The following is an 18,822-nucleotide window of genomic DNA, read 5'->3' as shown; positions in this document are numbered from 1 at the left end:
CTTGCTATCGATTTTCGGATGCCCATATGCCCTGCGCTCGGTGTGTCGTGAATCTCCTCTAGCACTCTGCGTCGCTGTGAAGTCGGGACACACAGCTTCCATGGCACTGCATCTTCGCCATCCACCTGACTTCCTATGCGTCTGTACAACTTTCCTTCCTCGATAACGTACTCTGGGAATTTCTCCGGGGCCTTCCTTACATCTTCCATCTTAGCTTTAAGCCACTTACACTCGTCTTTTCCGTCGTCCATCGTCAACGCACCCAACTGCTCGTCCATCGGTTGCCTTGATAATGCATCTGCCACAACGTTCAACTTTCCTTTTCGGTACTGTACGTCAAATGAGTATTGCTGTAGTTCCAGCGCCCATCTCGCAATACGACCAGTCGGACTCTCTATCGCATTCAACCATTTCAACGCTAGGTGATCTGTTATTACTGTAAACGTGTATCCTTCTACGTATGGCCTCATCTTTCGTATTGCCCAGACTATTGCCAAACACTCCTTTTCTGTCGGTGAGTAGTTCATCTCTGCCTTGTTTAACCTGCGGCTTGCGTATGCTATTACTCGCTCTTCGTCGCCTGAACCTTGCGTAAGTACTGCACCAAGACCAAAATCACTTGCATCCGTCTGTAAACTAAACTTTCTCGAAAAATCTGGACAAGCGAGTACCGGTGCTTGCGTCAGTGCTGCCTTGAGTGCTTCGAATGCTGATTGTTGCTCTTCAGACCACCTCCACTTACTACCTTTCTTAAGCATAGATGTTAACGGGTGTGATACTTGTGAAAAATCCGGCACGAATCTTCTATACCATGACACGACTCCTAGAAAACGTCGTAACTCTCGTATATTCTTCGGTGGTTGCAGTTCTTTGATGGCTGCTATCTTGTCTGGGTCGGTATGGATGCCTTCCTCGCTAACGACATGACCTAGATATTTTAACCTTTTCTTAAAAAACTCACATTTTTCCGGGTTTATCCTCAGGTTCGCTCTATGCAGCCTTCGAAATACTTCTGTTAAATGTGCAATGTGCTCTTCCAATGGTTTACTTGTAATGATAATATCGTCAAGATAAGCAAACGTGTATGGTTCCAATTCTGGTCCTATGACACGATCAAGTGCTCTCTGGAAAGTTGCTGGGGCTGAGTGCAAGCCAAATCGCATCACCCTCCATTGGTATAGTCCACGCCCAGGTACTGTGAATGCGGTGTATTGCTTGCTGCTTGCTTCCATAGGGATTTGCCAATATCCATTTTTCAAGTCGAGGCTACTAATAAATCTCGCGCTTCTTAATTTGTCCAAGATATGTTGTATACGTGGTAAAGGGTATGCGTCTGGTACTGATCTGGCGTTTAGTTGGCGGTAATCTACGCAGAGTCTCCATTTTTCATTCTTCTTCTTTGCCAAAACTATGGGTGCGCTGTGCGGGCTATTCGATGGTTCGATGCAACCTTTTTCGATCAGCTCGTCGACTTCCTTGTTGATAATTTCTTGCATTTTCGGATTCTTCGGATAGTACCTTTGCTTAATTGGACGGTCGTCTCTCATAACTATTTTGTGTGTGGCCACGTTGGATACTCCTGACATGTTTGCGAACACCTGTAATTCTTGGCTCAGAAATTTACTCACCGAATCCTCTGTCTTGCTAGTTGCTATCGCCGCCATTGGGTCGAGTTCCCTGAAACCTTCGCTATTCGTTTCGACCATAGTTGTACATGCCACTACCTCTTGCTTCCCTTCGTCTACTCTCAACGTTATTTCTTTACCACCACATCTCATCTCAAAGTTTACCTTCGCCAGATAGTCCGTCCCAATTACCACCTCATCGCCCAGTCCCGGTAGGATTAGCATCTCGTTCCTCTGTACTTTATCACCCATTCTTAATTCTACATCTACCGCTTCTTTGACTATTATTGCTCTGCCGTCGCCCATTCTTACTCGCGTCTTTACTTCCTTGAATTTGCCAGCTTTTAATCTTTTCGCCGTTGCATCACTTATAAAGCTCCTCGTTGCTCCCGTGTCAATCGCTGCTACCGCTTCTTCTCTGTTCACATACGTTGTTACCAATATGCGGCCCTTTGTGTATTTGAACATGTCTAATCTCTCCGAAGATCCCATCCCTCGATTCCAATGTGGTCTCTGGTCGTCTCCCTGTGGCTTCCTACAACAATCACGCGTGAGCACGCCTATCTTACCACATGTCCAGCAAAATTCTCTTCTTATGCCTCGGCACCCGTATGAAAAGTGACCGCCTCTTCCACAACGTCTGCAGGCCGTTCTTGTATCTACATATTCCTGTTGTGGCTCTGACCTCTGCTGTTGTTGGACTTCTACTCGCTCCTCCTGTCTTTGTTCTGCCTGGAGACACTGGTACTGACCTTCTTGAAGCCGTGGTATGAATGGCCTTGTGCTAGGTTGCATTGGTTCCCTGTCAGGAGTAATATTTTCATAGTTTTGAGCTAAACTTACCAGCTCCTCAAGATTGCTGACCTCGCTTCGCTTTATATATAGTTGATATTCTCTGCGCGAGTTTCTGTAGATACGGGTTAGTTTCTGCTCCTCGGTGTAGCCCGCGTGACGCATGAGTCCTTGTAATACTAAGACATAATCTTTAAATAGCTCACCTTGTCGTTGTACGCGCATTCGAATTTCATCTTCCAATTGCTCTAAGTATCGGGAGCTTAGAAAGAACTTCAGGAAGTCCTTCTTGAAGGCGTCCCACTCCTGCCAATGCCGGTTGTTATTCCTGTACCATACCAACGCTTTGTCCTTCAACAACTCCGGCAGCGCTTTCGGAATTGTGTTGCGGTTGATTTCATACCCATCTGCTAGCTCCTCCACTCTTTCGATGAATCCTAGGGGATCTTTGCCTCCGTCGTACTTTAATCCCCACTTCCTTACTCTGTCCATGGTCGTTGCATATGTGCCAGGCTGTTGAATATAATTTGTCGTTGCGTACATACCAGGCTGCTGAATAAAATGTACCGGCGGTTGTCCGACCTCCAATTGATTGGGTGCACCATTTGCCTGTTTATCATTTCTTGGTGAATTTAGTTCGTTGCTTGTCTTTGACGCTTGTGGATTTGTTAGCCGCGCATGCCGAATCGCCAACTCTGTGAATCGATTCCGTAAATTCTCGTTATCCTTCTCCTCTTGGATGAATGCCGCCAATCGTTTTCTTAGCTCGTCAACCGTTCCGCCATCCTCTAGCCCAAATTCCGTGCTGTAGGCTACCAGATCCTCTCGAGTGAGATAGTATACCCACGATACCTTTACCATTGTTATACTTTATATCCTCGTCGTATTAACCCAGAAGTGTGTGAACCTTGTTTCCCTCTTCGTTTCTGATGCTTTGAAAGTTTATCATAAAATTTGCTCTATTTAACCTGCTCGGGCGCCAAAATGTGACGGACTTTTCCTTGACATTGCCGGGGTTGGTCTCAGTCCGTCTAGGGTGCCTGGAAGTAGAAATTCCTAACGGTCCTTCTGAAAGAATTACTCTGTTTTGTTCGATACAAAACGTTATAAAAATTATTTATTTTATAAAATTCTACTTTTCTACTCCTAGGCTGATTTCCTTGCTCTATAAGAGGTGACGGAGGTGATAAAGCCCTCGGCCAACCTCTGCGGTCGAATGGAGTGATAAAGCCTCCAGACGAGTATACTCTAAGTACAAATGAAGTGAAAAAGCCTTCAGGTGTACTCTTGGTCGGTAGTGATAAAGCCTACCGACTCGTATGCCTGTCTCCTAATCTCTGAATTTCGATGCGAACTCGTCGCCCTTATATACTAATTTTTGCACGCAGGCAAACGGTTATTTTATAATAACAACTTTGAACTAATGGTATTAACAATATAAAACAACTGTTAATCCGGTAGATATTTCCTTCCCATGAATTTCCATGCACCATAATGCTCCTTATTGAATACAATGCCTTTGTACTTGCTCATACTGTGCTTTCCAGGCTTTGGTTTATATACTGTGTGTTTGTATATTTGCTTGTGGTCACCTGATTCTAATGTTGTGTTTTGCTTTGCCCAATGCTTCTGCCTTCTGTTGTATGGCGTGCGTTGGTGTGTTGTATGCTAGTGCGTAAATATGTATAACGAAATTTCAATTAGTAGCGGCGCTTATTTTGACGACTTGCTGCTGATCTCCGTTCACTTAAGTTATTATGTATGTTGCATTTGTAACTGGGTACATTGGATTTTGAGTGTGCAAAGGGTTGATCGACCGATGCATTTTTATGTTTTGTGCGTATCTACTTTCCAAATATTTAATGCATGTTAGGGTGATCCTATATTCAAAGTTTATGTTTGCGAAAATGTAAATATTTGGCTTGCGTGCAAAAGTGCGCAAGTGTAATTTGTTCTTTAATTTAATAATTATCAATTCAATGTACAACAGAATATATGTATTTAGGGTATAATTCATAAAGGTATACATATGTATATTTCTGGTGCTTCATATAAAATGTATAAGTGATAAATTCAAATATTATTATAAATTTCAAGTTATTCCAAAATGTATGTCCTTTAGAAAAATGTATGGATATGTGTATGTTGTGAGGATACAAAGTCCTCGGCTTTGGGGTCCTCACAAGTTTTGATAAACCACGAATTCCTTGTTTGGCATTAATGAGTTTCTATAAGCTCTGATTTTTTTAAGGATCGTTGTTGTAGAACTTCTGGCGCTTTATATTTTTACGCCAGCCGCCTTGTTCTTCTCAACGGACCTACCTCTTAATTTCGTTAACTTAGATGAATGTTGGGTCTCGGTATCGTGTAACGCCGATCCCTAGCTTTCGTATTACAAGCCTCCCAGATACTCATCCGCAATTTCATGACATTGTTCCAGTTTGTCAATCATTTTATTGACGCAAAAGTCTGTTTATATTCCTTAGTTGTGGAAAATGAAGATTCAGCTATTCAGCTGCGTTGACTAAAACTCAAACACTCAGGAAAAGGAAATAGCCTCCCACTAAAGGAAATACAGACCACAGGCGCTGTTTTGCTGCACGTTATGCATATTTCAGAAAAGCATTAATGTAGTATTTTTTTATGATACTGAAAAAACCAATCAATTATATTGAACCTCCGCGCACCGAGCGTTCTGTGAGGCCAACATTTGGTCCTTCAGCCTTAACATTTGGTCCTACTCACTACTACTGATCCATACAGTCCACAAAAAAAGGCATATTATCATTATTAAATTTGGCACAAACAACACCTTCGAGATTTTTTAGGCACAACACACAAGACCTTCGAGAATTTTTAACAACAAAACCCACCTCCAAGCACAGATAGCCGCAATAACAATCAAGGTACGTGGTTATAATTTACAGCGCACAATTTTTTAAAGTGAATTAAGTGTTAAAAAGGCCCTTTGTATATCAGCATTATTACCCCACCCGCGGTAAGGTTCTGCTGACACAGCTTAAGGTAACATAGTGCAGAATTTTTAGTAGAAATAATTTCAATTTTAACTTAAACGGCACTATTTTCGGTTTCACATAACCATACATTCTGTTTAGTTTCGTTGTTTGTTAATTTTCAACAACAACAACAGTACTTCATTTTGGTTCACATACTTAACAAAAAATTCACCAGTAATTTTAACTGCTCATTTGTTGCTTATTACTTTTTACACTTAGCCTTATTTTTTGCGGCTTAACATATATTGGATTAACACAACGAAGTCCAGGTTTTTTGTTGTAAAAAATAACCATTATATCTGTGTGGTTGGCGAAACTGCGGTTTTTATATACACCCGCGCATACAAAATTACCCTAAAAGAAATATATAGTGAAAATTTAAAAAGTGAATTGCATTTTAGTCTGCTTTTGCTTTTGTTGCCCTCCTTTCTCTAGCTCTCTTTTCAGTAGCTTAGATACTTATAGGAGTCGGTGGATTTTTTAACACCTATTATTACGCAACTGAGGGTTTTCACTTTAATTGCGTTAACACTTTGCTAGGTATACGAGTTGGTGGGTTTCTACCACCGATCAATACGCCACTGAGGGTTTCTTCCTTACTTGCGGTAGCACTTAGCTAGGTATACGAGTCGGTGGGTTTCTACCACCGATCAAGACGCAACTGAGGGTTTCTACCTTACTTGCGGTAGCACTTAGCTAGGTATACGAGTCGGTGGGTTTCTACCACCGATCAAAACGCAGCTGAGGGTTTCTACCTTACTTGCGGTACTTAATTGTATAACTCTAGCTGAGCAGAGAGGGCAACAAAAGGTTTTTACCTCAAAAGTATACATTAAATCTCCGGATTTCTATCTGTATACATATCTTAAGTCAAAATGGATGCACATGAATACTTTTTGCTGAGGCAATTGTATAATTCGAATCAGATATCGGTAACGTGACTGTGTTCGATAAACACACTCTTTCCTTTCAACAAGAAGAGTTAAAAAATATGTGGGTAAAAACCAAAAAACGCTTATGACGCGTTAGCCATAAAAAAGAAGCATAAGCTTTCTGTGGCTAGTTATTTTAAATGTATGTCTGCTATGTCGGCTCAGACAGAGACCCTTAATAAAGTACAATCAGAGAAAATTGACTAGCTTGCCCAAAAACATACTGATCGCAAACACCAACTTCGCCTCCATCCATGTGATACCCAAGTCTTCAAGGGTGACTATTTGTCTTGGCCAACATTCCGAGATATGTTTACGGCCATTTATATTTCGAACGACGATATTTACCCGATTGAGAAACTTACCTCAGTCAGAAAACAAAGGTGGAGGCCAAAGAAATTGTTAGCAACGCACCTGTCACAAATGAAGGGTTTGGAACAGCGTGGAGGAACCTCACTGAAAGGTATGAAAACAAGCGTAATTTAGTTAAGGCTCAGCTCGACACTGTCTTCGGAATAAAAGCTATTGAAACGGATTGCGGTAAATCTATTAAAGATTTACAACTAAAATTAAATAATAACATGAATGCATTAAAAGGGCATAAGATAGATTTTTGGGATGCACTTTTTGTATACCTGTGCGCAGAAAAATTGCCCGAAACCAGCCTTTCACTTTGGGAACAGTCTTTAGGGAACAAAACGGATATAGCAAAATGGGAGGACATGAATAAATTCCTATCCGATAGATTTCTTTCGTTAGAAAACTTGTCTAGTAACAGAGGTAATAAAACTTCGAAAAGTTTTAAGCCCCAAAATACCAAAACCCCCGAACCTCATAATAAAAAGGTTGGCAGCTGCCAAACAAGCATAAAGAATTTATTTTTAATTGCAAAATGTGTCACACGAATGCCCATAATTTACGAACCTGCGCCAAATTCATCAAACTTACACCTGCTCGTAGAATTGAGTTTATTAAAAATAATTATAGCTGCCTGAATTGTTTGTCTTCTGGACATACTGTGGCGAAATGTACTAGTTCTTATAACTTAGTACATGCCATTCTCGACACAACACGCTCCTACATATACAAAAAATTCAGCAAAAAGCAGCAGTTCATGTAAGTAAGGACGATGATACCCCTTCAACATCGCGACAAGGACGAGAGAGACAAAATTCAAAGTCCCATGACAAGCAAACCTCCAGTGTGCAATCGTGCCATGCGCATAATACTGCTGGTGTACTGTTAGGCACCGCTCGTGTCAACATACAGTATAACAATACCAATTTTTCAGCTAGAGCCCTAATTGATTCTGTTTCTGAATGTTCATTTATTACCGAACGTCTCAAACGTCGAATTAACCTACCATCCAAGAAAATTCGCGCTCAAGTTTCCGGTATAACTAACTCATTCTCTGCACAGGTAGAGTTTCGCTCACTAATTGACCCATTATTTTCTTTTAACACAAAAGTTCTTGTCCTGCCAAAGCTTACAGGCGATCTTCCAACATGCCAGATCAGTGCGATGACCAGACAATCATTCCCTGGTCTCAAGTTGGCAGATAAAATATTCTTTGTCAACGAACCAGTGGATTTAGTCCTTGGAGGGGACATCTACCCTCAAATCATCTTGAACGGATTGCAGAAGAATGTACTTGGTACGCTCTTAGAACAAGAAACTGTTTTCGGCTGGATACTTACAGGTCGTGCAGATTTTCAAAAGCAACCCAAAGAAATCGTATCCTATTACAGTGACGTATCATTGGATAAGCAATTATCCGCCTTTTGGAAAACTCGAAGGAATCTCTAAAAACAAACGTTTCAATGCGGACGAACAATACTGCGAGGAATTATACAGAAGTACCACCACTAGGGATAATACCGGGAAATACACAGTCTCATTACCTTTTAAACGAGAATTTCCTTCCAATATATCACTAGGGCCTTCTCTTAAAATAGCATGCTCTCAGTTCTTCCGAAACGAGACACGCCTCGCAAAAAATCCTACTTTACAAACGGAGTACAATCGAGTTGTGACCGAATACGAGGAATTAGGACATATGTCAAGGACCAACAGATGTGTGCCAACAGACTCCTCTGACCATTATTTTCTACCTCATCACGCCTCATCAAGGAATAAAATACACCCACGAAGGTTAGTGTTATTTTTAACGCATCTGGTCCGACCGCAAACGGAGTAAGTCTGAACGACGTTTTGTTTACAGGTCCTACGCTACAAGCTGACCTAACTATTCTTATACTTTGCTGGAGACTTTACAAATATATCTTCAACAGCGATATCGAGAAAATATACCGACAAATTTTGGTACAACCTAACCAAACCAAATACCAGCGCATAGTATTCCGTACTAGCTCTGAAAGCCCTGTCAGCCTTTACGAACTAAAGACTGTGACATTCGGGGTTAACTGTGCTCCTTATCTAGCAATAAGGACACTTTTACAATTGGCAAAGGACGTCGAAGACACCTTTCCAATAGCATCCACAACACTAAGAGAATATATGTATGTGGATGATATTCTTGCTGGTGGACACTGCATCCAATCAGCAATTACTGCCAGAGATCAAATATCTCAGGCATTGCAATCAGCCGGCTTTCCACTAAGAAAATGGATGACCAATTCCAAACAAATATTAAAGGATATCCCTAAACAACATCTCCTTAACAAAGATTGCCTGGAATTCGAAGACGGAAGTTCAGTGAAGGCACTAGGAATCAGGTGGAATGCACATAAGGATGAATTTTATTTCATCGCAAAGCCCATGGAAAATTATGAGATTTTGACCAAAAGAACGATTTTATCAGCAATTGCAAAACTTTTCGACCCGTTAGGATGGCTTGCTCCAATAGTCATCGTACCCAAAATCATTAAGCAAAACATTTGGCTTGAAGGCACAAAGTGGGATGAAGAAGTATCACCAACTACTACCGAACGTTGGAAAATTTTTATGGAAAATTATCCCGAAATTGATAACACTCGGATACCGCGCTGGACACACTTTTCTCCAACAAACAATGTAGAAATACACGGTTTCTGCGACGCATCGGAGAAAGCGTATACTGCGGCAATATATCTCCGCTTGAATCAAACGATCAAGTCCAAATCAATTTGCTATTGGCGAAAACTAAAGTAGCTCCTGTAAAAACTATCTCCATTCCCCTAATGGAATTATGTGGAGCAGTGCTACTCGCAGAAATGATGGCAACGTTAGCAGGAAATCTAAATTTAGGGAACCCAAAAACCTATTTATGGACCGATTCCACGATTGTACTGGCTTGGATACGAAAGCCCCCTTATTCGTGATCAACTTTAGTAGCACACCGTATCACGAAAATCGTTGAAAAGGCCGAAAAGGATAATTGGCTTCATGTGGATTCGGGATCAAATCCAGCCGATATGGCTAGCAGAGGATTCCCAGCACATGAACTGGTCAACAATTCCTTGTGGTGGCAGGGACCTTCTTGGTTACAAGAAGACATCTCAAAATGGCCTACACAAGATATAACTTACAACACAACCATCGAGGAGAAACGAGTGCAAGTACATGCAGTAGCGACCAAGACGGATTTTGATATTCTGGATAGATTTGCAAACCTACCCAGAGCCTTAAGGGTGATATCTTATGTCTTGAGATTTCTCGAAAGAACTCATCCAAAGAAAAAAGATTATTTTAATAAAACGTCGTATCTGGTTTCATCAGATGAAATCGAAATCGCTACGCAACGCTTAGTTACGATGTCGCGACAACAGTTTTCTCCCATAGAATACAAAAAACTGAAGACAGGCAAGCTAGTAGATTGTAAAAGCGAAGTGCTTCCTCTTGACCCATTCTTAGACAAGTATGGCATTATAAGGACTGGTGGTCGCATCCGCGCGGCTCTAGACCTACCATACAATGAACGCCATCCAATAATCCTACCTTACACATGCAAATTTTCTACCCTTTTAGTTCAGTTTATCCATCAAATCTCTTTACATGGAGAAAATCAACTAATGTTTAGGCTTATTAGGACCCAATACTGGATTCCTAGGGTTAAAAATATGATAAAATCAATCATTCGCAATTGGAAGGTCTGCACAATCTATTAAAAACGTGTACAAACCCAACTTATGGGTAACCTTCCCAAGGAACGTACCACATTTTCCCGACCGTTTACTAATTCAGGGGTAGATTTTGCAGCACCATTCAACATAAAAAGTTATAGAGGTAGAGGGTGTCGAATGTCGAAAGGTTATGTCTGTCTGTTTGTCTGCTTTACTACGAAAGCCATACATTAGGAAGCCAGAACCGACCTTAGCACCCAATCCTTTCTCGCGGTATTTTCCAGATTTATCGCCAGGCGAGGATGTCCGAAAAATATCTATTCCGACAATGGGACTAACTTTTTCGGAGTCTCACGATCACTTAGATCTGAGTTTAGGGCATTTATAGCTGATTCACATGAAAAAGCATTGTCTAAATATGCTCATCAACTTCTGCAATGGCATTTCATCCCTACTGCCTCTCCTCATATGGGAGGTCTGTGGGAAGCAGGAGTAAAAAGTTTCAAAAGCCACTTTGGAAAAGTGACAGGTAGGGATAAATATACCTTTGAGGAATTCACAACCCTACTTTGTCCAATAGAGGCTTGCCTCAACTCGCGACCATTAAGTCCAGCGTCGAAAGAATCGACCGACTTAGAACACTTAACCCCTGGTCATTTCCTGGTAGGCGGGCATCTTTTCGCTCCTCCAGAAATAGATTCCAATGAGAATCCTGCCTCCATAGTAAATAGGTGGCATAAATTAAAAGCTTTGCATCAAACCTTTTGCAAAAGATGGAAAAGAGAATATCTCTTAGAAATGCAAAAGCGGGTTAAATGGAAACACCTGAAAGCAAACATCAAAACTGGGGATTTCGTCGTCGTGAAAGAAGACAATGTAGGTCCAAACGAATGGATACTTGAAAGAGTGGTCAAACTCCACCGGGACCAGACGACCTTGTACGAGTTGTCGACATCACGACTGAAGAAGGCCAAATTACAAGGCCCTTGGCCACACTGGTTCTACTTCCACCAACCAATGAAACAAGTGGAGAGGTATCCTCCGATGACCAAACCGGTCCTTAAATTAGGGAATTCCACTTCTTTAAAATATCTAATGCCACCTCGAATTATCGGCATAAAATAAAAATTGTATCGAAAATTAAAAACTTCAAAAGAAATTAGTCGAAAATCCGAATTTAGAAAATGAAAATAAATTCCAATCGAAACCCTCGCAGATAGACAAGCTTATCCGCCACAGAAATGAGAAAATATTATAATTAAAAACATTAACTAACTGCAAGCCAAACTACACAACAATCTACAAACAATTTACCACGTTTACGTCTATAAGCTGCAGGAAAATAAATTCAATTCGCCATTTTAATTTCAAAAATCCACCATCTTTATTTTCTTCATCAAAATGTACCTAAATACAAAACGGTTTAATAATGTTTCAATTACAAGGTAGAACTACAACAACTTGAAAAAATTTCACGTCAAGTTGACGTAATTAGACAACTACAATATATAAGCATTTTTTTCTTATTAAATTCCTTTATTTTTCATTAAAAACCAAATTCGCAAGTAGGTATAAACCTCACATGCAATCGGGTATAAACTCACCACTCGTTCAGAGTATTAATAATGCGTAGCATTAAATTTACATATTTATTTTAAACCGGAATAGAAAATAATATTTTTAGAGTTTAATTGCTGTTTCTTATTTCTCATAACATTACAACATTTTTTGTAGGGTATTGTGAGACACAGCAAATGAACCAAAAACAATACAAAAAACGTGCTTATTTTCACTCAAAATAACACAATTGTACACAAAGCATTTAATTCCGGATTTCCTAATCAATTAAAATATGCAAACCTGATGGACGCACTCGATTAGCTAGTCCTTAAGGTTTTTTCTTGCCTACACTTTGTTGTTGCTACCTGTGCAGCAACCAGTAATACTGCAACATAAATCCCTTCTTGGGTGCTAATTGCAGCATAGTGTATATGCATACATATGTACACACAGGGACATCATTTAATTGGCATAATCTGAAAAGATAAGTAAATACAAGTTAGTCAAATCATACAATTAATAAATAACAAAATTCCTCTATGTTTACTTACCGGTATGTTTACTATGTAATTACATTTCGCTTTTGTCATTTACATGACATTTCATCTACGCGGTATGGTATTTTTTTTTTTACACCAATATGGGTGTTTTAGTGGAACATGATCCGTTCCGATTTTTTTTTTCAATGTTTGTAATTACTGATTTCACGAATAAAACCAAATTATGAATTTCCGATCAGATTGGAATATACAAATTTTTATTTATTGTATTCAGTAGAAATTATGAATTGATCACTCGCAAGTGTAACTAATTCATTTTCTACGTATGATTCCAATGCAGAAACACGAAATTTAATATAAAGAAGAGATAGGCTGTACTCAGGGAGCATTTAGAAAGTGATCAATAACCCGTTGATAAACAGTTGTGCGCTCGCGCGGTTAGTCTTTTTCGCTATTGCAAATGCATCACTGCACGAACTTTGGACAACCCATATGCAGTTCCCTGCATATGGTGAATCTGCCATAAGCGCCTGTCAGAGGGTCAATACGAATAAAAAAAAAATTCATATACATATGCCATTCAGCGTTCGCCACCCAACCAAAATTCATTTTTATACTCAGTTGAGCAGAGCTCACAGAGTATATTAACTTTGATTGGATAACGGTTAGTTGTACAGGTATAAAGGAATCGAGATAGATAAAGACTTCCATATCTCAAAATCATCAGTATCGAAAAAAAATTCGATTGAGCCATGTCCGTCCGTCCGTCCGTCCGTCTGTCCGTTAACACGATAACTTGAGTAAATTTTGAGGTATCTTGATGAAATTTGGTATGTAGGTTCCTGGGCACTCATCTCAGATCGCTATTTAAAATGAACGATATCGGACAATAACCACGCCCAATTTTTCGATATCGAAAATTTCGAAAAATCGAAAAAGTGCGATAATTCATTACCAAATATGGGTTAAGCGATGAAACTTGGTAGGTGAGTTGAACTTACGACGCAGAATAGAAAACAAGTAAAATGGCGTGGCACCGCCCACTTTTAAAAGAAGGTAATTTAGAAGTTTTGCAAGCTGTAATTTGGCAGTCGTTGAAGATATAATGATGAAATTCGGCAGGAACGTTACTCTTATTACTATATGTCTGCTTAAAAAAATTAGCAAAATCTTTTTAAAAAAAATTTTTTTTAAATTCAAATTTTAAAAGAAAAGTTAATATCTTTACAGTATATAAGTAAAATATGTCAACATTCAACTCCAGTAATGATATGGTGCAAAAAAATACAAAAATAAAAGAAAATTTCAAAATGGGCGAGGCTCCGCCCTTTTTCATTTAATTTGTCTAGGATACTTTTAATGCCATAAGTCGAACAAAAATTTACCAATCCTTGTGAAATTTGGTAGAGGCTTAGATTCTAGGACGATAACTGTTTTCTGTAAAAAAGGGCGAAATCGCCCTTCACCCCTGGTCCATCTTTATGGCGATATCTCGAAACGGCGTCCATCTATAGAACTTAGGCCCACGCCCTTTAAAAATACTCATTAATACCTTTCATTCGATACCCATATCGTACAAAATAAATTCCAGAGTCACCCCTGGTCCACCTTTATGGCGATATCTCGAAAAGGCGTCCATCTATAGAACTTAGGCCCACGCCCTTTAAAAGTACTCATTAATACCTTTCATTTGATACCCATATCGTACAAAATAAATTCTAGAGTCACCCCTGGTCCACCTTTATGGCGATATCTCGGAAAGGCGTCCACCTATAGAACTTAGGCCCACTCCCTTTTAAAATTATCATTAAAACATTTCATTTGATACCCATATCGTACAAACAAATTCTAGAGTCAAGCCTGGTCCACCTTTATGGCGATATCCCTAAATGGCGTCCATCTATAGAACTATGGCCCACTTCCTCTTAAAATACTCTTTAATACCTTCCATTTGATTAACATGTCATACAAACACATTCCAGGGTTACCCTAGGTTCTTTTTACAACATCGTGATTTTCCCTTACTTTGTCTCCACAGCTCTGAGTATGTAATGTTCGGTTACACCCGAACTTAGCCTTCCTTACTTGTTTTAAATAAAACCGAAAATTAAAATTCACATATAATATAACAAAATAAATCCAATCTGGCACGGTGACACGTCCTCTTCGTCTGGATATAACATTTAACTTCATAAAGTTAAAATCTGGAACAGAGGCTTGGCCTCTTTGTCTAGATATAAATGTAATTGTGACATAATCTAACAAAATAAATCCAATCTGGTACGGAGACGCGTCCTCTTCTTCTGGATATAACATTTAACCTCATAAAGTGAAAATCTGGAACAGAGACTTTGCTTCTTTGTCCAGATAGAAAATTAATTTACATTCGTCGAAATCTGGAACGGAGACTTCCAGACTACGAAAAATCTTGGAACACAAAAGAGATAAATACAAATAAATACAGTCCAAATATGTATACTGTGTAATGTGCGTTGAATTATAACCCGTTATTGTTTTTCTGCTTTAATATGTTGCTTCTTTTTCCTACAGCGACTACTATATGCAAACAAGTCCGGACGTGATCAGCCAACAAATTTTCATTCAATAATACAAACATATTGTATCTAGTTTTAAGAAATACGTGCGCGTGACCGCTTCAGCATGACCTTCTTTCATTTCACGATATTGCTTACCGCAAGGGGCTGGCATGTTTAGGTCAGGACCTAAATATTTTTATACTGCAAACACGGCCACTCTAATACATAATTTATTTAGTGCAAATACATTCATACATACTTTCATGTACTGCACACCCACATGCATACACATTCATGTATGTTCACATATATGCAACACTAACACGGGTAACTGAGTTTTCCATCGGATAACAAATATCCCTTGGAAAACCCCCGCACGATCTCCGGTTCGACAACACGGAGATCACTTTCCAGTTTTTTGTTCAATTTCAAGCACGAAGGAAGAAGGTTAACTGCTGCGGTCCCGCCACATCGCAAACAAGGTAAATTAATTGTACCAACTTAACACTCAATAAATCCATCATAGTCATTATTATTAATACAAATATTTGCCTTTTTATTTCTTTCCATACACATATATATATTCTCCGTGCTTCCACGCACCGTGCGAGAATATACACAACCCTTAGAATTATAAGGGCGAGTATTGTCAAATGCGACTCCATTTTGTAATAATTACTTCATCTGTTTGGTTTTATTGCGTCATTTGGTATCCCAAAGGAAGATTTTCATTGTTCCTTCCGTCAGTTATAAGAGACATCATATTGATCATTATATTGAGACATCATTATGAAACCTTTGATGTGCTTTGGTTACCTTATTATAAAGCGACCGCCGTGGTGTGGTGGTAGCATGCTCCGCCTACCACACTGAAGATCCTTCGTTCACACCCCGGGCTTAGCAACATCAAAATTTTAGAAACAAGTTTTTTCACTCCGAGTATATTACTGCCATGAAAAGCTTTTCAGTGAAAACTCATCTGCCTTGCAGATGCCGTTCGGAGTCGGCATAAAACATGTGGGGACCCGCCAGTTTGTAGGAAAAATTAAAAGGAGGAAAGTTGGAAAGGAAGCTCGGCCTGAAATCTCTTCGAAGGTTATCGCGCCTTACATTTATTTTTTATTTATATGTGTATATCAGCAGTAATAGCAGGTCTACCGTCGTATTCCTTATTGCTTTCAACCGCTTATTCCAATTTTTGCCAGCAAATCTTAAATTAAATTACTTCCTGTATAATGCAGGTTGGCTGGTCTCCGTAACTATCACTAATGCAAAATTATATAAATTACCTTGGCCATATATATGCTCCAGATACTTCAAACCCATAGTTCCAAGCACCGGAAAACGCTCCTTGGTGCTTAGGGCCAGTACAAACGCCATGCCCATGAGCTTTGCCATCATCCCATCCACCACAGTATGTTCCCCCATCCTCGAAATCGAAACGACCACCGCTCATTTGCGTAAGCTTAGTATCACCAATGCCGAAAGGACTATTGGTGGCACCGGTGAATGCAGACTTTTGTGCTCTGAAGGAATCCATTGCATATTATAGTAAGCACAACGTCCCTTATTCAATTGATAGTTTGATACTTTGCAAATAATGCTGGTGTATTATATAAAGCAGCAGTTTTTTCTATACATTGGTATAGTTTTTTTTGTAAATATTTACCACTGTAAATAAAAAAAACCACATGTGTTTCTTATTATAACTATGTTTCTAAACTAATTATTATTTAATAATTTAATGCAGTAAAGCAGCGATAAAAAAAAACTTGAAAAACGAGAAATGCGGGACGAATCGGAAACTCTAGCAGACTTTTAACTCGAATATATTAAAAAGACTAGACTGAGGCGATTTATAAGGCATGCGGTATCGCAAAATGTGCAAAGCTCAGAGAATGCAAGAATGTTTAGAAAATTAATTATATTGCTCCCTTTAGACTACACACACGGCAACTCTACTCACGAAAAATTTGACATTTCGCTTAAATTTCAAACCACTTTTTATCTAAAAATTTTAAGAACAAACAAACCCATGATTGACAATTACAGCTATTGTGCTCCCAAATCGAATTGACATCCCATAACTGTGTTGTTTCTTTCCGATTTTTCGAAAAATATTAGTAGTAGGAATAGGAGGCAACCAGTTTTTTAATTTCATTATGAATTTATTATGCCATGATCTATTAGTGTGAAATCAATTCAAAATTCATCGTTCCACGTCAAAATTTCGACTAGTAAATCGATTCGCGTAAAATTTTCATAAGTAAATAATGGAATTGGCGGCAGCCGTGGTGTGATGGTAGCATGCTCCGCCTACCACACCGAAGATCCTGGGTTCACGCCCCGGGCAAAGTATCATCAAAATTTTAGAAAGAAGGTTTTTCAATTAGATGAAAATTTTTCTTAGCGGTGTCCCCCTCACGAATTTTAGACCCTCAAAACTAGACTCACCAGCGCGCCAATTCTTTGCTGCCCTGACTTCTCCAGACCGTTTGTGCTACAAACCGACACAAGCGGCGAAGGGCTGAGCATTGTACTTTTCCAACGCCATAACGACCAGAAAAGAGTGGTAGCGTATGTCAGCCGAAATCTCACTTAACTAGAAAACCGGTGTTGAAGGGATAGACTTAGCAAATTTACCTTCCCTTTTTTGGTGTGTGTGGTTGTTGATACGGCGGTAGCGTTTTGATGGTGGCGATATGGCGGCGGTGTAGTTGTCTACGGTGGCGGTGGCGGCGGCAATATGCCCTTTGTGCCAATTCTGTAGCGCTTTCTGCGTAGCGGCGGTGACCTAATGTGGTCCTTGTTTCCTGTGCTTACTTGGACAGTAAATGTGACACGCTAAGTGTGATCAAAACCGCTGCAAATTAATATCACTGCCGAACGTGGAAACTATGTATTTCGACCCGAAACCGTGAACTTTCGAATTAATTAAAAAGACACTTGTAAATTCAAGAAAAACTATTTCTGGCAATTAAAGGGGTTTTATTCAATTTTTTCACGTCACACCGAGATGTTAAAAGAGTTTCGAATAAGTAAAAATAAAAAGAAATGTCAAAAACAATAATATAAATGTATGTATGTACGTACATAGTCACATCTGTCAACCCATTGTTGGGGTTGCCAGAGAGGTGAAATACGCTCGCGTGTTAGCGTAAAATACAAACATTTAAAATTCTTAAGTTTAATAAATATGTACGTAATATATGATATTACGTATTTGTACGTGCAAATAATTCAGAATGCGTACTTATACGTAAAAGGTACATATATCAATAAATTCAATATAAAATTCAGGTAAATTCAGGTTTAGGTTTCCTTAAGCCTAATTTCTATTAAATAGAAGGGTTGGCTGTTGGCGACTACGACAGTCGCTCAAACATCATCCCCGCCCTAGGCGCGTTCAGCGGCTAGAGCCTCCTGTAGCTCCTTAAGGGTCCGCAATGCATCTCGAACGAGGATTTGGGACACTCTTCCTCTAGCGTTGGCGGTTTGCAGCCCTTGTGCGGTGCATCGAATGGTGCGTCGTGCGATGCTGGGTGCTGCTGAGGGAATGTTGTTTCCCGGGCGAGAACGGGGTTGCCCGGTGGCGGCAGGGGGTGCCGGTACGGCGGATCTGCCAGGCCGGGGTGCCTGGATGGCGCGCTGGGCGCTTGGGGTAGCGTCCCGCCGATGGAGTAGGGAGTGACGTCGCGCTCCACAGATCCGGCATCTGTCGTATGAGCTGCACTCGCTGGTGATGTGAGATAATGCCAAGCAATTCAGGCAAAACTCATGGGCTCGTGCAAGCATCCA

General features: G+C 39.9%; 2 protein-coding genes across 9 annotated transcripts in view; one reads left to right on the top strand and one right to left on the bottom strand.

The window, feature by feature from the left end:
- LOC137240174 (uncharacterized) overlaps positions 1–18,822 on the top strand; it is a 479,876-nt gene that overhangs the window by 150,217 nt on the left and 310,837 nt on the right. The gene's annotated exons all lie outside the window — the stretch shown is intronic.
- Positions 1–18,822, bottom strand: part of LOC137240171 (uncharacterized) — a 1,093,642-nt gene that overhangs the window by 1,040,182 nt on the left and 34,638 nt on the right. For both annotated transcript variants that reach the window (XR_010949619.1, XM_067766100.1), the window contains exon 2: positions 16,314–16,695. Coding sequence is in view for 1 of the 2 variants with exons in the window: in XM_067766100.1 (XP_067622201.1) it covers positions 16,314–16,564 (251 nt within the window). In the remaining variant the exon portion in view is untranslated. The remainder of the gene's footprint in view (positions 1–16,313; positions 16,696–18,822) is intronic.

Source organism: Eurosta solidaginis, chromosome 2, assembly GCF_040869045.1.
Source record: "Eurosta solidaginis isolate ZX-2024a chromosome 2, ASM4086904v1, whole genome shotgun sequence".
Taxonomy (NCBI): domain Eukaryota; kingdom Metazoa; phylum Arthropoda; class Insecta; order Diptera; family Tephritidae; genus Eurosta; species Eurosta solidaginis.
Note: the sequence above shows the minus strand (reverse complement) of the source record. Positions and strands in the feature narration are given on the sequence as shown.